This window comes from Columba livia, chromosome 1 (genome assembly GCF_036013475.1).
Source record: "Columba livia isolate bColLiv1 breed racing homer chromosome 1, bColLiv1.pat.W.v2, whole genome shotgun sequence".
In the NCBI taxonomy this organism is placed as follows: domain Eukaryota; kingdom Metazoa; phylum Chordata; class Aves; order Columbiformes; family Columbidae; genus Columba; species Columba livia.
The window spans coordinates 155,719,320-155,739,086 of record NC_088602.1 but is presented as its reverse complement, the minus strand read 5'-3'; the positions used below and the strand labels follow the sequence as shown (position 1 = coordinate 155,739,086).

The 19,767-nt window shown below is 40.7% G+C and overlaps 2 protein-coding genes across 4 annotated transcripts in view; both read right to left on the bottom strand.

The window, feature by feature from the left end:
- Positions 1-10,493, bottom strand: part of KCNMB4 (potassium calcium-activated channel subfamily M regulatory beta subunit 4) — a 28,150-nt gene extending 17,657 nt beyond the window's left edge. Inside the window, exon 1 of the mRNA XM_005503234.4 lies at positions 3,491-10,493. Coding sequence (XP_005503291.2) covers positions 3,491-3,829 — 339 coding nt within the window. The 5' untranslated portion in view covers positions 3,830-10,493. The remainder of the gene's footprint in view (positions 1-3,490) is intronic.
- Positions 10,494-10,689: 196 nt separating this feature from the next.
- Positions 10,690-19,767, bottom strand: part of CNOT2 (CCR4-NOT transcription complex subunit 2) — a 90,292-nt gene continuing 81,214 nt past the window's right edge. For all 3 annotated transcript variants that reach the window (XM_065040285.1, XM_065040290.1, XM_065040294.1), the window contains 2 exons: positions 19,166-19,310; positions 10,690-11,847 (listed from right to left, as the gene is read on the bottom strand). In XM_065040285.1, coding sequence (XP_064896357.1) covers positions 11,761-11,847; positions 19,166-19,310 — 232 coding nt within the window. In that variant the 3' untranslated portion in view covers positions 10,690-11,760. The remainder of the gene's footprint in view (positions 11,848-19,165; positions 19,311-19,767) is intronic.

The following is a 19,767-nucleotide window of genomic DNA, read 5'->3' as shown; positions in this document are numbered from 1 at the left end:
CGATACTTTTAGCATCTGACAAAACCCACTGTTATTTTACCAAATAAAAACCTATAGCCTGGCCCCTGTGGTGCCGACTCACTCAATGGCCAAAGCGATAGTGACAAATTGACTTTGGAATTAATCCCCCTTTGGCCTTATCTCAGAGATGATTATTGCTATCAAGACAGCTGAAGAAAGGCTACCATCCCTTGGCTGAAATTTCTCCCTCTGAGATAACAATTAAATTTATAAAAAAAAAATCCACAAATCACTTGGTCTGAACACAAATGTAATCATGCCTGGTGCTTTATATATACATTTCTGGATTAACTCTGACCCAGCTATATAATCTTTTAAGAGCTACAATGAATCCTGGGCTGTACAATGATGTGATTATCTTAGGAAGCAAGAGAGAGAAAAATTACAAAACATTCTTTTTCCTGCAGCTGCACTTCTCTAGAGCAGACAGATTCGCAGCTGCTGTTGTGTTTATACACCAGTCCACTCCGCTACAGAAAGTAGAATATTTTTAGTTCAATACACCGGGGATTTTTGGTGGGGAGTGAAGCTGCCAGCTGATTCAGTATTGTTGCATGTTTTAAGGAGCCTGAACTATGACTTTTCTGCACTGTTGTTTTACCAGGAAGAATTGCTACCCCACAAAGAGAAGCAGATAAACAGAATGCAAAATTTAAAGACTGATCATAACAAAATTGGTGGGTTTTTTTCCTTCTAGTTATTTGGAACTGATTAGTGTGCCATACGTCTAATTGTAAGAACACAAGTGAGCATGTTGTGGGAAGGTGATGGAAATGGGAAGGGTTAACTGTTTCCTGAGGTGTTTATTCATAAATACATACTGGATTCCAAGCACTAAATCCAGCAGATTGCTAGTCTGTTGGTACGACTGGTCTATCTCAGCATAACATCCTGAAAGCTTTTAAAGATGGTGACACTTTAGGACAAAAATTAAAAGAATGTAACTGCTTAGCTACACAGACATTAAACTTGGGAAAGAAGGGAAAACCAAAGTGACAGCTACACATGTCATTCCTTTAAAAGGATATGTGTTCCTAGTGAAAGCTAAACAACTTTTCTTCTTATTTTGTATTGGTTTTACGTAAGCTCCTTAAGGTAAGGAAAACAATTGGAGCACATTTTTTATTTCTATGTTGTTTTCCACTTGGCTAAATTCAATTACTACCAGAGAATGCGGTTACATCAAAAAATACATCCTTTCTTCTTGGTCTCATCTGGTAAATCAGATTCAATGCTCAGCGATCAATATGCCAGAGTAAACAGTCCGCGCCTAGAGATGCAAGGTGCAAGCTAGGGAAAATGGATTATATTTGTAAAAGCATGCAAATCCAACACGCTGCCAACACACAGCCCTCTGTTTCTTTGGTAATTGTTGAATAAAAACAGGCTTCTGAGTGACATTTACAGGTATTGCTTCTGAAGTTCTGGGTGCCTCCCTGTGGAAATCGTAATCCAGTAATTGTAATTCTCCTTTTCCCAATGGACTTCCAGAAAGGCATGAGAAGATGAGATCAAGAAGTAAAAACAAAACAAAACACTGGGACTACTCAGGGAGATGTTATGGTTGCAGCCCAGTTTGAAAGCCTCTGCTGAAACTGAGGGTTCTGCAGGAGATGCAGAGCCCAGGCACGCTGGTGATATGGCTCACCTCCCTCCTCCCACCTCTTGCCCCTGCTGGAGATGGCCACAGCAGGACCATCGGTCCATGCTCAGGGGCAGCCACACTGCAGCAACACAACAACTTCACCCTATATCAAAAGGGCATTTCATCAACTACCCCCAGCCCACCTGAAGGTAGAGAGGGTTAGAGAAGTCCTGGTGCTTGGACAGCTGGGTGCTCACAGTGGACCTCTCTGTAACCATGGCCATCTTCCACAGGTAGCCTGGCAGCAGCATCCTCATGGAAAGGTGCAGCAGGCACCATCCAGCTCTGCGGCTTCATCGCTCATTGCTTCTGAGTGGTGCCAACAATCTAATCCAAATCCTGTCAGACTTATTGTTCTACTTCTTGCTCTGCTAATTTTTGCCCCAACAAAGCCCACAAGCTGCCAAGGGGAAAAAAACAACCACCAAACCCAAAGCTTGCAACTTAATCCATCTTCCAAGTGACAGAGCCACACGGTTGTAACTACGACTGCGGAGATGCGAGGCTGCACATCCCAAACTGGACACAAAAGCCCACTCCCCAGCCTCTGCATGCAGACCCCCTGCATCGTGCATAGCACGACCCTTGGCATTGTGCTACATACACATCTTGGTTGAAGAGCTGAAATTCGCTCCTCCAGTACACTCCTAATTTGGGGTTCTTTCAGGTGGAAGGTGTGTGTGGGGGGGATATTCTGCCACATTTTTTTATTTTCTGGAAACTACTTAACAAAATCTCCTCCACTCAGGCAGTATGCTTGGCAAGCTGATATTTACTCAGCATGAAAAGGGAGAATAACTGCGTTTAAAGAAAGAAAAAAACACAAGTCACACACTGCCTTTCAAACTATTCTAGTTTGCTAGAAGATGCAACTTTAAAGATGCCTCTGTTTGGTCTGTTTTCGTGTGGGTGATGGAGAAGTTTGAAAATCAAAACAGCACCTAAGAAACTTCTGTTTCAGTACAGAGCTCTCCCCAGCGCCCCGTCACCTGCGGCTCCATTAAAATTTCTCCTTGTGCTTCGGGGAGCTGCTCTGGGAAGCGCCTCACCCTTGAGGACACACTGCCCAACAGCAGCAGGACTTTCTCCCCGGCTTCTCTCCGGCGTCCCGGGGCCACCCCGGGGACCGGCAGCGGAGCCGACCCACAGTTCCCGCCGTGCTACTGGCCCGGGGCAGCCCTGCACCCGCGGGAGGGATGACCTGGGGCTGAGGCTGTACAGAAATACTATACATATATATATATAATGTGGGTGTGTATATATATTGTTACACTATATATAGCATAGTGTTATACTACACTACATAGTATAGTGTAGTACTACATAGTGTGTGTGTTTCACAGAATCACAGAATGTTAGGGATTGGAAGGGACCTCGAAAGATCATCTAGTCCAATCCCCCTGCCGGAGCAGGAACACCTAGATGAGGTTACACAGGAATGTGTCCAGGTGGGTTTTGAATGTCTCTAGAGGAGACTCCACAACCTCCCTGGGCAGATATGTATACACACACTATGTAAAGTATTTGTAAATATATATATACATATATATATATACACACATACACACTATACATATATACTTTTTGCTGAGTAACAGCACAGGGACGTTTCAAAAGGATGCTCCGCGACTTCATCCATTCCTCCCGTCAGAGAAAAACCTGCACCCCGATGGAGGGCGGTGGCAGGGGACCCAGACCCTAAATGAGGGTGAAAGGGCACTCAGCACCGCGGCGACGGGGCAGGATTTGCCCTACGGGACATCCCAGCACCACCACCACCCCCGTACCCCGCTATTCAGGAGCGCGGCGCTCCGCGGGTCTTACCTTGGGGTTGGTGCGGAGCTGCCGCTCGTCCTCATGGAGCAGAGCAGGGGCGGAGGAGCGGGAGGTGCGGACCAGGACCTGCAGGCAGGGGTAGCGGGCGGTCCCGCGGCAGGCGGCCCCGCAGGAGAAGGTGCAGGAGAAGCGCTCCCCGAGCTGCCGCACCGCCAGCACCGTGCAGTTAGCCGAACCGCCGCCTCCCCGCTCCTGCAGCGCCGGGCGCAGCCAACAGCAACCCAAACCCAGCAGGGAAAGCAAGCCGGCGGCGATGAGGAGGAAACCCAGCCGCATGCTCTTGTCCTCCGCCTCCGTGTATTCGTAAATCGCCCGGCTCCGCGCCATCGCCCCGTTGCCGCTGACATCCGCCGCCGGGCAGCCGCTGCCATCGGGTAAAGCTCCCCCGCTGCTCCCCGCCTCCCTGCCCGCCTCCTCCCCACGGGCGGGCGGGTGTGCGTGTAACCAGGGGGAAAAAAAAAGTAGATAAATAAATAAAATACAAATATAAACGCGGCTGACCTAATTCGAGCCCCTCCGGGGGTGGAAGGGCCAGATTGCAACGGGATTATCTGGCCGGGGAGATTTGCTGCGGGAAGGGTTAGTCTGGATTAATATCGGGTGCTGTGCAAGGTGCAATCTCTAGAGGAGGGCAGGCGAGTGGGGGGACAGCAATGTAACTCAAGGGCGTGTTGCAGTCCTCCCACCTGCCTGCTCCTCTCTAAACCAACATCTCCCACACAGGATGGGGTAGCGACCCTGCACATAAACCCAGAAGAATAAAATCATGATTTGTACTAGGACCTGAAAATAGTTTGTGCTTCCTAATTCTCACTGCCAGCTTGGTTAAGTCCCAGGGTCCAGTAGAGGCCATGTGAAGTCACGCTCAGTACCCCATATGCCAAAATCTGTAAGGTCTCTATGTATACATGCAGAGTCAGACCCGAAGTTAAAGAAATTAAAGATGTGAAGGTGAGGAAGCAGCTGCTCTTTTCACCTTATTAACTGAGAAGGGAAATAATAGGAGTTGGTTGAGCCTTATCCTGCCTCAACAGGACTTTTTGGGGATGCAGGGCAAGCACTCTGCTCTGGCCAGCCCCAAATCCAGCATCTGCACAGCAGAGACAGACCCATCCTCCAAGTCATTCATTGTTATTTGGAGACAATAGGTAAGCAAAATAAGAGCTGTCAAGATGTTTTAGGCAGGAATTGCTTTCAAGAGGAAGGTATCAGCCTTTGAAAGGTCCCTGAAGGAAGTGCCCTCTTCAAAGCTGGTCTGTAGAAAAGCAGTCAGTCCAAGAATATACATTTAGTTTGCAAATAAAGTTTGGTTATTATCTACCACAGCAACGCAATAGAACAAGCTTTTTGGTGCCAAGCTACCATAAACAATAGTTACATTTTTATTCCACAGTCTTTATCATAGGCAATTAGGTAGAACAAAATGTGACAGTTTCAGAACCGATAGTTGGACTTGACGATACAGCAGACAAGGAGGTACACAAATAATAGGAAAATAAATATGGGAAACAGTACTTTCCTCTGGCCACCTTTTTCAATCACTTATCCACTGCGGAGTACGACATCAAACTTTCAAAAATAAGGTTGATCCATAGGTTCTCCAAATGGGCTATTAAGAAAGGTTTGGCAGGAAGGCTATTAAGAACCCACACTGTGACACGAATATAAATGGATGCAAATATTGTCCTTGGCTGTACCAGTGGCGCTGCCATGCCACTCTCAGGCTTGCTCTGTAGTAGTCATTCTTAATGCCAAAGGGTTTCAGAAAACGTATGCTGCTACATGCCTGGGATTTTTTATTCTACCATTTTTACTCAAACATGCAATAGGTTTTTATGCTAAAAACAACACATCTTGGTCAGTCCTTGGCTCAGTTCATCCATTCCCATGAGTCAGGCTTTGCTGCCAGTGCTTGTGGTGGGGTTTGTTTTAGTCAGATAGACCAGGTGCCTGCCACCTGCTGCCACCTTCCTGAGGAAGGTTCCAGCCCCGCTTTCCCAGTTTAGATGGGCTGTGACTTTCCACCTTACCTTTTGAACAGCTGGTGTCGAGTCTCCCTGCGTTCAGTACTCGGTTCAGTTCCCTGCTGTCACCCATACACAAAGCACTGTCAGCTGAAAATGAAGGCAGCAGCTCACCAGGTAACACAGTAACCTTGAGAGTTAGTCCTCCTGTGTGCATCCAGCCCCTACATCACCCATGGCCAGAGGAGATGCTGAGACTGTATTTTAACTCAGAACGGTGTTTAACATTTACCAGATAATCTCATGGCTTCTGAAGCCTTGCATAGATGACACAGTCAGGACTCCAAGTCTCTCTGGATCCGTCAGAAGTGAAAAACGATCAACACATCACAGAATCACAGAATTTTAGGTATTGGAAGGGACCTCAAAAGATCATCTGGTCCAATCTCCCTGTCAGAGCAGGAACACCTAGATGAGGTTACATAGGAACGTGTCCAGGTGGGTTTTGAATGTCTCCAGAGAAGGAGACTCCACAACCCCCCTGGGCAGCCTGTTCCAGTGCTCTGTCACCCTCACTCAGAAGAAGTTTCTTCTCATATTTAAGTGGAACCTCCTGTGTCCCAGTTTGTATCCATTGCCCCTTGTCTTATCATTGGTTGTCACCGAGAAGAGCCTGGCTCCATCCTTGTGACACTCACCCTTTATATATTTGTAAACATTAATGAGGTCACCCCTCAGTTTCCTCCAAGCTGAAGAGACCCAGCTCCCTCAGCCGTTCAACACATAGTTTGTAGGAGGCTAAAGCTGGGCACTAGGGACCTGTGGTGAAGATTTTAGCTCTGTCAGCTGCTGAGGACAGGACTCTGCATGCTGCCTCCACGACCACAGGTTGGATCAGGGGCAGCTGGGGCTGAGAAGGCTGATGTACAAATATCTATATGAAATTTCCAGTGGCAGGAAAACAGGTTGCTACCTGCTTGCTTGCGTCCTTCCTTGCCCCACAACTGAGGGACAGGCTTACCTGTGGCCAACTGAAGCCATCTGAAGGCAGCTCACACGTCGTTCACCTTGAGATTGGATGGCTATGGTGGGGCTCTGCCATCACATACCCGTGGGGGTCGGCTGGTGGGAATGGGCTCACGTGTCCCCGTTTCCTTGCAGAAGTCCGGCGGTGGTCCTTGTGATGTCTGTCGTGGAGCTGCCTCACACTGTCTTCCAAGCAACTGTCAATAATGAACTGCCTTTTTTAATAGTAAATGTATATATACACAAGAACAAAATGCCTTTTTGAAACCAATACTCTGACACCCACCAGAAAGTAAATTGGTCTTCAAAGGGTGGGAGATCTCAGCTGGCTGGTAGGAACAAACCTATGGACAGGGGAGCAACCAAAACCAAAACCAGCCCTTTGTCCAAAAGAAGAGCTGTAGTGAAAGCTGAAGAGTTTCCACAGAATTTCATCGATGTCTGCATCAGAAACAGCAGCAGGTCTGCCTTCCCCGCACTCCTCGTCAGGACTGCTTTACGGGTGATGCAGGATGGTGCAATTGTGAAGACTGGCTACTTCACTGGATTGTTTGTTAAACCAAAGGGAGTTCAAAGTAGTGATTTTGCAGAAAATTATTTGGACAGCTTCCGCAGGAAAATTCTGATGAATAACCACATCCAGCATCGGCATGTTAATACTGACAAGGGAATATGAAATGCAAAAGGACAAACCGAAGTCTAGGGAAGTAATATGCAATCTCAGCACTGCTAATTCTGAAGTGGGTTGAATCAGTAATCTTCAAAACCATTCTTCCATATGCTTTAACATTACTTTCAAAAAACCAAAGTTTAACTCCAACAGCGAAGCAGTTTTAAGATATAAACCTACTGAAGTAATTCAAACCACAAGTTTGAAGTAAGTCATCCAGCTGCATTTCCTCCGGTCTTTTAAATGCACCAGCAGCTTTCAGATTTGTGGGAATGAAAGGACGCACATTTATCAGAGAACAGAAATGAAAACAGCTACACCATTTTAATTCTCATATTATATAAAAATACAAACATCAGGTGCCAATCGACTCACTGCTCAGCCCAATCTGCATTCGTTACCAGAATTCAACTTCTACGAGCATAACTTGTAGGCAGTAGCAAATTTTGAGGAACATGATGAAAGGGTGTGGCATTTGAAGACAAAGCACACACAGAAATTTTGCTTTGATAGAAGCAATTGTTATATTTGGGATCTTAAATCAAAAGCACTGTCTAGCTGCCTCATGCTTAGGATGACAACTGTGCATTTAGAAGCTCTCCTAGAGTGTGACAGACAGCAATCATCCAGCCATGAAAGTACTTTAAATCAGAAGTTATGGGGAATTAATTAAAATCAAACAAAAAAGCACCCTACAAATCACAAACAAAAAGCACTCCTTTAGGTGACAAATATATTTAAAACAATGATATTCAGAAACTGAATACCTTCTTCAATAGCCATGGCCACCTACAAGGCACGTGGGATAGAGTCAACAGCCCCACTTCAGCCTCCCAGCACCACTTAGGTCACGCAAAAGAGAATTTCTGGTTCTTTTGCGTCAACAGAAAGAGCCCCTTGGCAAACAATTCCACATCTGACTACAACACACAAGTTCTTATTTTGGGTACGCTCTATTTTTTTTTTTCCATGGGAACTGTAAAATGGAAACAGAAAAGTACAAAAGGTTCCGGCTGAGGTATCAAGAGGACTTCAGACGTGACATGCAGCAAAGCGATGTAATACATCTTTGTACCGTACAGATGTGACGTCTGTGAAACAACGCTGTGGTCACTCATTGTATCCTGACCCACGGGCAGCTGACACTTCAATGGAAGTCACAGTCAGGTGCCAAATAGTTGTACCCCTGTGAGTATCTGCAGGCTTCCCTGGATCGTGTGCATCTTCCAGTAGATTCATCACGCCCATGAGGGTGCTCACATGCTGAAGTATTTGTGGCACCAGCTACTAAGGCAGAGGAGATGGAGTCTTGGGTGGTTTATTTTTATTTAGTTTGTTTGTTTTTAAACACCCAGGTGGAGTGTCCTTAGCTCCTTCCTTCATGACTCCCTGGTACCTTTGATTTGCCCACAAACAGGCTCATCTGAGTAATAACTGTTGCAATAACAACCACATTTGTTTTCCGCAATACTCGGGATAATCAAGTGGGTGAAACCCATTTTAACCCCGGAGAGTCAGAGTGGTGGATTTTCCAGAGAAACTGGTGCTACCTACTCAATAAAGATTCATAAACAATATGAAATAAGGAGTGATGAATATGAGTGTGTTAAAGAGGTGCAAACAGACATACTTCTACTTGTTTCCATGAACACCAGGTTTACTACTAACTTACCTTGTGTATTGTACAATACTGCAATACCCCAAATAACATGTATATTTTAAATAGCATTCTATTTTCTCCCTTATGCATAGTGTTAGAAGAATGTAAAAATATATTAAATCAGCCTCAGCCCTTGTCAGTGTTATAAATCTCCAGGTCAATTCAGTTGCCAAATTGCCACGTATCTGAATGTGTGAATGCTGGCTGAGGATTTCTTCCTCTCAGAAGAAAAAAGCAGTATGTTTCGGGTCTTTTTAATTTATTTTTTCATTTAATGTGATGCCAGCTAAGAAGCGCTCCCAATTTTATACCTGTATAAATCTGTTCCGCCTGCTTCAACCCAGAGTGCAAACTGAAATTAAGTCACAGATTTTTGAAGTCTCCGTATGTGCTTATTTAATCAACTGGCAAGAGCCAGGCGGCTCTTCCCCTTGCAAGGAGTAAAGCACCAGTTGTGTGCTCAGATGCGAGAATTTTACTAAAATCAAGCATCTGGCATTTTGGAAGTATCATGCAGTTGAATGCAACTGTATCAAAGTAACTTTTTTGAGAACTTAGGTTCCCAATTTCAGCTTGTCTTTAAAGTAGCACAGATATTTCGTAGTGTAAGATACCATTTAAAATGTAACATATCTTGCTCCCTTTACCAATATCTGTTGTTCATCCATGAGATTAGCTACACAGAGGAAAAATGACATTTAAAAAAATCCAAGTCCATATAATAAGAAATAATCACATCTGATTTGAAATGTAAACATTGTTTCCGAAATCCTTAAAAAAAGCAGCAAAGATCACAGCAGACCTCTGACAGTAAAAAAATGTGACATTAATTGTGGAGTGAGCAATATACTTTCGGAAAATTATTCCTTTTAAAATTTATACATTTATGTTTGAATAGTCAAATATAGGTTTGTATCTGCTCAGATTTGAGAAAAATCTGAGCCACCACCTTCTTCAGCTGTGTCAGCCATCATCTGGATTATAACTATCCTCTTCCTTCAAGCTGATAAAACAGTTTGCTTTAATAATTAAAAATTATAATCAATAGGCTTATATTTTTATGTCTATCAACTTCAAATAGAAATAAAAACACGTAGAATTTAAAACTGCTATACACCTCGTACAGAACCACAGCAATGCCATTCATGGTCCAATTTCCAAGCATAATTAAAAACATGCCAACAGAGCTGGTTTTGCACTAGATAGAAGAACAGGTTAAAACCTAAAAGTAAAACCCCACAATTCACTTACAAGTATTTTGCTGTCTTTTCTTGCTTTCTTAATTTCAGGTGTTTTGAAATGGTTTGCACCAACAGAGGCAACTCAGTGAGAGGTGGCAGCCACATCAAGAAAAAAGGAAACCATCCAAACGGTTCAGGCTTTTCTTCCTCCACACCAGAGAACAGTTGTTATTTTTCAGAACCAGTGCACATTCATGTTTGTTTGTGTCTACAAGCTCAAGTAGTAGTGATCATCAAATGAAAAGTGTTTGTATTTTAAGTGGGAAGATACAAGTTTATAACTGAGCTATGATCAGTTTTAAACCAAGCTTCTTCCAAGTTTTCCTTCTGTGATGAATTCTTGAGGCACCTTTATATCACTTGAAATGCCCCCCAGCCCCCCTTCTAAAAACGATTTGCGATTTCCCATTATGGAGAGGGGACCTGAAAACAAGGTTAACCAAACATGTTGGCTGTCAAAACGAATATAAAACTCTCTCATAAATTTACTTGTCAGCAGCAAAAAGACTCTTCAAGTGTCTCAACCACTGTACAGCTCGATAGTTTTAATACTTCAACTTTTTTTTTTCCATTTTTCATTGTTGGAGAAAGAATTTCACAATCTCAAATCAAAGTCAACACTGCAGTGAGGAGAGCTTTTCTACTTTATTACAAAGAGAAGAAGCCTTTATGTGGTCAGAAAATACAAGATTGATCTTTTTTTTTTTTTTCTCTTCCTATGAAACGCTGCTGTTCAAACAGCCAGAGTGAATTGTCTCAGTTCACTTCTTTAAGTCCCATCACATTCACTTGGGTATGGATGTCCTTGGCTGCTGAAAATCTGGCCCTTTAGTGCACAGGGCGACAAAGAAGTCCCCTGACCAGCAGTTCCAGAATGTCCCGTTTTCATATATTGCATCCATGCACACCTCCTAAAAATGAGGTACAGCAGGGCAAACATTTTCCAAAATAGATGTCATATATATAATATATACACATTCGTACATACATACCTTTATTCATGTGATGTCCAAAAATTTAAAAAAAATGTACACATTTATTACAAAATCGTAACAAAGACTGGACAGTGTTTTGCTCATTCTGGAAAGATGAAGCTCAGTAATACACAACTCTGGAAACTAACCAGAGACTGTGGCAATATCTTTCTTCTAAACAGTCAGATATTCTTGCATTAAGCTTGGCGAAAACTGCCTTTCAAAAACAGAGGGGAAGTAAAATGAAGGAAGCAAACCTTGCTCATCTTTCCAAATGAAATACGAGAAGGATCTTCACATAAAAATGCACAAACATTTTTTATTACCAATAGTGCTACAATGAACAATGCAAATTTTGTTGTCTAATTTTTTGTCTTTTTTTTTTGTCTTTTTTTTCTTTTTTTTTGTTTTTACATTTTGGAAAACTAAGTGGTAAACTTTTGTCAGTGTACTCGCTTGTCTTTACAGACCCAAGCTTGTCTGCTGGCAAAAAATAAAACAGAAACAAAAATTCAGACCCTGCTCAAACTAAAGAAAAACAATTACAAATTTAGTTGTTGGGCAGCACATAATTAGTAAGGCAGGACCTCAAATGGTGACCCTTCGCATGAGCCAATTGCCAGATCCTCAAGGAATTAAAACCAGGATGCCTGAGCCACATCAGTTCTGCAGTTATGTTGAGTATTGTGCTGAGACAGCCATACCCCAAGAAAAGGGAAGTCTTTAGAAGGCTTGCTGAGCAGGGTTGTAGTTGAAGGTTGATGGCAGATGAGGCCTTTCTTCTAGTTTGTCATATTCCAGATGGAACTCCTACAATTAAAATAGAAAGAAAAAGGCAAAGCCAATGAAACAACGTATCATTTACCTGTTGAGAACTGGTCTTTCTACCAGCCATACTTGAAAACCACAAATGCAGAAAAGATCAAGTACTAACTTAAGGCAGAAACACATGCTTTCACTGTCTGACATTATATATGTTAAGTACAAAAAAGTAAATATCCTAAGCTATTACACCTGTATCATGTAAGTTCTTCTACTCTTTTAAATTTTACATTACTCTTAGAATCCTAATTATGATTTTGATTTTAAACAACTTTATACATGCACACACACACAGAACACAAACACACAGTCACGGCATGAGCTGAATTCTGAATAAAAGCTTCTATCTTTCAACACATCAGGCATGCAAAGACTTATTTTGGATGATGTGAAGTTCTGGGATATTTTGTGGCATACCTCCAGGCCCAATTTTAAGTTAACCTAGCTAGGTTTCTCAGAACAAAACTGGGGAACACCATCTAAAATGCTAGAGAAAAAGTACTGAGATGTACGTAGGCCAGAATTTACAAAAATATTCAACCATATTTCATACTCAGATTTAAGCTTCAGATTCACCCAACCCTCCTGCACCTCCTGAGCTCCTTGCTCCTGTATCACACTTCACCAACATCTTTCATGAGAAATCCTCTCAGTGTTTTATAAACAGCCACACGGCATAAAAATCATTGCCCATGTACTCAGATGCCACACAAGCTGCCGGTTCGTAAATAAACAACTTCATTGTCTCACGGGCACAATCACCTGGCTTTTGTTTGAGGGAGTCTGGTTTCAGTAACTGTAAGACGTTTCAGTGATCTTGTGTAATTCTTATTCTGACTACATTAGGTACTACAAAACAGTGCTACCAGCCTTGATGTCTAAATGATCATTACAGTGAAAAAAGCAGCTTCCTTCCCCATGACCTTAATTTGTGCACACAACCCTAATCAGTGCACTTTGACACGTGGTGCTTGTTACTTACTTCATGCAAAAATGTGTAAGGACTTACTTAAATCTTATATTTTTCAGGTCCTTTCAGCAGTTTAGCTGTGACTCATCCCTATTCTATCTTCATTCAAGAAATAGAGTAAGCAGAAGTTTCAGAATTGTTCTTTAAGGGTGCTTCGTGGTAATTCAACAACAGCTACTTTGGACACTCACAGTAATTTATTTTGCCTAATTCAGTGGAGAACCTCAGCAGAACACTATCTGTATCTGCAGGGCAAACCCACCTCGCTATTTTTACATACAGATGAAAACACTAAGAGTAGTGAATAGCTTATTTTAGAACACTCCCTGAAGTGATTAAATAGTGTAATACTTCTGTTTTTAGAGGCAGACAAACTAAATTAAAGACCAAGTCAATGCATCCAACTCTCAGACCTGTCTTCTTTAAGGCAAAACAAGGTCCATCTAGCATAGAAAGAACATTCACCGTGGTAAGGAAGCAAAACTAGGGGGAAAAACTAAGAATTCACTAAGCCCTCATTCCCCAGAGAATACTGTCCCTAGATCTGGAAAATCCCAGCAAAACTCACATGAGGTTACAACCATCTGCAACAAAGTGTTCCACATCTGCATCACTTCTGGTTCCTGGTTCTCTGCTCCAACCAAGGGGTTTTGTTGGTTGGTTGGGGGGGTTTTTTGGTGGCGGGTTGTTTCTCGTTTGGGCTTTTTAAAGCCACATATACAAGCCAATTGCTTTTGGCATTCCTAATTAACATGCCAGCTGGGTCTATGTTCTCCTCTTGTGCAGGTCCATACATACGTACTGATACCAAAGAGATGCTTGCTCCCTCCTTTTGTCAGAAGCAAGATCAAGGTGTACAAATGAACCTGGGTATTTTGGTGCCAAAGGCTGGTTAAGGTTGGGTGGATGTTCAGTAATTCTGAAGTAATTTTGTAACAGAAAAAAATTATCACTCAAACTTCTCTCCCATTGACGGGTCTCAAGTTTCCATTTTGAACATAATCATGGAAGGGTCTGCAGTTTACTATCAATCTATGGTCAGTGTCAATCAGTTACCAGAACCTTTAAATGCTCTGAAATGCCTTCAAAAATATCTAACAAAAATGGTTACTTAAACCAATAAGACAACACCGGTAGCCCGAAAAGGGCTTTCCACACTTCGGGGGGTTGTGTGCCTGTATTGGCAGCAGTAGCTACAAGCACGGAGCATGTCTGAAAGAAATTCTCAGTATCTTGAGAGGTCTCCATTGTGTGCCACAAACTGGAAGCGCTCATTTAGAAGAAGGAATGTGATTCTCTACCATTTTTTCTTCAGAAGTAGATGAGTTGATAGTTCAAACTGTCACTGGTTTTTAAAACAAGCAGGCTTAAAACAGCCTTTCTGATTTGCATCCCTGTGTCCAGTAGTGCACGACAACACCTGAAGTTACATCTGACAATGCCAAAAAAAGAACTCGCTGACCAAGTATGTTTGAAAACTAAAAGGCAATTATTTATTACATATAGAAAAATACTTGTATTACAGGTATAATCTATGGTTTTGCTTTCAATTCCAGGAACCACTGTGGTTTAGGATGTGAACAGTAGCACTGATATTTTTTTAATATAAACAGATATAAATGTAAAAAAATGCTACTTATCAACTGACAAACATCTGTTGAATGGTTCTATTTTCCATATGGAAGTAATTATTCAAAATTAATGATCTTTTATTAAGCAAGAATAATGAATACTAAGTCTGTGTAGAAACTTACAGCACATGTGCAACACTAAATGAATTGTTCTGTGCAATCACTTCTTCTATCATCCTGAAAACTCGTTTTAATGGTAAAGTTACATCAGGCTACACAGGTACAAACCATAATACGTAAGAATACTAAAGACAGAAGAGTTGCTTAAGGTGATCCATTGCATTAGTGGAGTAAAACAAAACAAAAAGCTGAATAGGAAGTGTCCTGAGGACAAAATATACTGGACTGTTTAAGGCCATGAAAGGAGATGGTAGAAATCCCATGGCTAGCTCAAAAATTCCAAATGGCACCGTAAAAGCAGCATTTTTATTGGCTTATAGATGGATGCAAAGACCCAAATTTAAATTAAGGCCTGAATTAAAATGCTGTGGCAGATCTCTATTTGAAGAACAGATTTAACTTTCTAACAATTATAAAAGTATTTCAATTAATATTATCTTAAAAGGATAGGGAGTAATTTAATATAGCCAGCAACCTTTACAAGCAAATAAACACTTGGAAATTTAACCTTCTCTCCCATAAAGAATTCCACGTTTTATAACTACAAGATCAAAGTAAAAGGGTTTTATAAGCTTGTTCCTTAAACAGGATTAATTCTCCTTACTTTCCAAAGGAGAAATTCCAAACCGTTTACTTCAGACTACTTAAATCAGGATTTCATTAAATGTGCAATTGTAGAAGGCATTTTTGGTCTCATATCCACTTCCCTTCCTCTCTCGTCTCCTCAACAGCAGCAAACTATACAGTTGAATCCTCAGTGAAAAAAAAATCAAAGCATCTTTAAACATACTGTACTTCCCACATGCACTAGGACGAAAACCCATATACATAGACATATCTGTAATCAGCATTTTCCTGCATTTTGTTTTGCATTTAAGATGAATTTGAACACATTTTCACTGTTTACTACCACATATTAACATACAATTAATTTGATTTTATTTTCTATCAGTTTAGGAGTTCTCATTACTCAGCTATTTTGCTGCCTTTCCTTCTTTGGACCATTATCTATCAGGAATATAAAATTACAGCCTACAGCTTAAACAAAAAGATAAATATATTATTTGATGTTTTCTTGAAATAAATTATTCCATCTACTTTACTAAGCTTTGTTTAAACCAGTCTAAGATAGCACCAAAAAAATCTGTTAAACCATGTCTGGCTTATGGTTTTACAAACTTAGGCTTAAGATTTAATAATAATATCCAAAGCAAACAGTTATGTATAACTGTATCCATCGTAACACAGTATATTTTAAAATAGGCACAATAAATACACAAGCTCATAATGCATGATGCACCATGTGTGCGAAGCACAACTCATTAGAATATGTGCTGCCCTACAGTTGAGCATATACACTAGAACAACAGACACATTTATAAAGCACCTTGAAAAACAATTTAATTTGTACACATAAAAGACAGTAATTTACCAGAAACAATTCTTGCCTGACTGCTTCAAAAGTGGACTGATGAAATTAGCAGCAATTACTATTGTGACCGTCTAAGGAATGGATATTCACAGTATTCACTAATAATATAGCAGTTACAATAAGAGACTGCGATTTATTGGAATTCTTTCTTTTTTTCCCCTAGCTTCTTACATTTTTAGTTTCCTGAAATATTAATTAATACTTCTGCATTTGCTAAGAGAAAATTACTTGGCCATATTTTTCTTTGCATTCAGTGCAACACAGAGCTATCAAATACTGCCATTCTTGCTGCGGAAAGTCTGTTATTCTTCCTCCAAGGAAACTCCAGAAATTACTATCAGAGGTAACGCCATTACTATACGATGCCAAGATCATACCTGACATACATCTAAGTTCTTACTTACTTATCATAGATGAAAATGACAAAAAAAATATTTCTAGCAAGTGCTAGAGACAGCATTTTTTCCTCAAATCCTTCTCTAGCTTCCTGTGATCAATACTCAGTTGCCTGCTGTAATTTCCATCAATTAAGTAAAGATTTCATAATTATACTCCAGTTCAGATTTTTACCTTAAGAAACAGACAAGTCTAACAGAAAAGCTATTATCTCTTCCTATGGACACAGGGAGGAGGGGAAACCATGTTCCTTGTTAGCTTACCGCTGCAGGTGCAAAACTTTAGAAAATACTATCCCTCTCCTTGCTAGCTACCAACAGGAGTGATTTGTATCTCTCTTTCACTGCAATACCTCCAGGAATGCTTAGCAGATGAAGCCAGCTCTGTTTTTTAAAAGAGGGAAGGTATAGTGTGCTAATTAACCATGCAGGCACTGGATGCTGAATTTCAGGGCAGCACTCAGGACTCCTAACAGAGGAAATACTGTCTTCAAAACTAATGTTTAAGCATCAAGTAGCAGCTTCATACATTTACTACAGGTAGAAAGAGACACTAAAGAGGTTATTCTCCTTATAGAATGGGCACCACTTCCTCCTAGTAAAAGAAATATTGTATTTCCACATAGAGTAAAAACTCGATTCCCCTGATGAACTACATAAGGCTCTTATTGCTCATAAATAAATGGAACATATTCAGTTGATTCCAAAGAAGAAATCTACGCTTTCAAAAGGTAATTACTTCCCCTCTAATGATCCTACACAATAATAAAATAGCTTTAAAGAGCGTCTTGGGAAACCTAAGGAAGTATACCAAGCAGCAAATAAATAATTCAAGTAGAAATTAAAACTTTCCTTTTGCTCGTGTTTTCCTTTGGGTGGAGTGACACTTTTACTTAAAAGTTCTGGCACTACCTTGCACATTTGAAAAACCATGCAAGTAGGGCTTGTCACTAAAACCTTCACTTACAAAATCCTGGTTTTCTACTGGTCACAGGAAGGCAGCAGAGGCAACGAGTCACACATGTAAGTGGAGTGAAGAGCCTCTCCTATCATTTTGGGCAACTAAAATATTGATTTTATGAGGGCAGCTTGCACAGGTTCAGCAAATTTACTGAGAGGGAGAGGGGAAGAAAGAAAAAAAGAGTATCATATCTAGTTAATCTCTAAATGATAGCAAACTTCAACCCACCGGCTAGGAAGAAATGTAATTCATTTAAGAGGGAGAACACTGAACTCCATTCCCTTTAATTTAAAGCTGATGTTTAAAAACACATCAACAGACATGTAAACATTTAATGCAAAATCTCATTATCTCCAACTGTATAAATGCAACTTCCTCACAGAAATGAAATGCCTTTTCAGTAAACAATTCTTAAGTTAGGCTCCAGGTGAGAAGATATCTGATTAAATGAAATACCTAAGCACATGGAACCACAAAACATAGTTCCAACATGCTGGAATTGTATCTGTTGAATTCAAGGCTTCAAGATTAATCTGGTCTGATCTGTTTGAGTGCTTTTTAGATAAAAGCAAGAGTGTGATACCATATTTACAGAAGGTCTGACATGGACATTTTATGTTTGCTCTTTCATGGATGAATCCAACATGTCAGTTAAAACTTGAAGTCAAATCATGCCACATCCATAAAATCTCATATAACCAAACTGAAGTGGGGAATGAGAACTGTTCAACTCAGGCAGACTCTAGGCAGGTGTGACGGTTGTACATATATTGTCAAAGTTTCCTTCTTCAGCTCCAGTTGAAGCTGGAGCAGGCTATTTTCACAAGAGCACACCTCTTGCCAGGTTACTGAATGTTGGCACTCCTGATTTCTCAAATAGTGTTTTGGCACATAACCGTGTTAGAAAAATCTTTGCTTTAGTGGAGGAGAGAAATCAGAGAAATCAGGATCCAGGAAGGCAAAGGCATTGTACAAGATGATGTTAAAAGCTTGAACTGGAAGCTGGATGATCTTAGAAGTTGGAAGAAACTGAAAATTAATTATCTTCAGGGGACGGTGGAGAAAATGAAACAAGATTCTATTAATTTCTTCAGCTAACAAGAGTGAACATTACTAACAGTATTCATGAGCAGAAAGGAACAAATAGATGATAAGAAATGGGAAGTGAGAAGACCAGAGTTTACAGATTTAATGCCTCTTGGTCTAGAATACAGAAAAGAAGCACCATGAAAATATGCCTGTACTCTAAAATAAGTGACTATTTCAAAGTAGTCTGATGTTCAAACAACAGAGTACAAAAGTCCTGCAGTATGCTTAAGGAGAGACATTATCTGGAAAAAAAACAGATCCAGAATGAACCCCCCCCAGCCCCCCCCCAATAAAATCCTACCACCCAAAAAATATTCCCCCATACCTATTTTTAATTCCAAAATGAGAAGTGGTAGCTCCGTACTGAATTTTCTAAAGCAAAACAATATCTGGAAGCACAATTGCTAAAGTGCCAAATAATGCTTTCTATTCTATAATTCTGTACTTGAAAGAGCTTTCAATCTAAACAAAACTCCTTGAATCTCCCAAAGAACAGAGCAAATCGAGAGACATCTTCCCCTTTTCCACAGACAAGCCAGTGTTTTAGGGAATCTCTTCTCCCTTTGACATCAGAAATTAAGATCACGAACTTACATGATAGGAGGTTAAAAAATTTGAGATTTTTTGGAGGAGCCGGGTTTTACTTTTGCTCTTTTAAACATACATGGTTGACAGACTTAAAAAATCTGCACAAGAGAAAAGAGATACCTTAGCTACTTTCCTCCAGTTAAGACAGTCAAAGAAGTAATATGTTCCCCTCTCGTACGTATTGGTTTTCATTGTTGGCTCCATGCCGGGTGCCCTGGTGATCCATACTCGTTCTTCTTTGTGGTATCTCCAATCCCGGTTAAATCTTTTGTTTTTAATAGGAAGGGAAAAGAATTTTTAGTATTAGTTCTCTGAACTTGACTTCATAAATTACAGTTTTAAGGGTTGCGATCAAAACTACACAATGCATCCAAAACCAAAACAAAATTTCTAAGATATCATTATACCTACGATCTCATACCTCTTCCATACAATTATTACACCTCAAACTAATCACACATGAAACCTTAAGAAGTCTGGTAGCTTTAAACAAATTCTTTTTATGATCATTTACTGTTTTTCATTTTGTTGAACAAAGGTAAGTTAGATGTTTAATGACCACTGGCACTTGACACTTTATCACAGTGCTTCTTAATAATATGAAATTTATGAGAAAGACTTTTCATTTCTGCTATACGAATAAAAAAAATAAGTACAAAATAGAACCAAGGTTGGAGGATGTATTTAAAAACAGAAAAAGGTTTCCAGCTTCGCATTGGCTA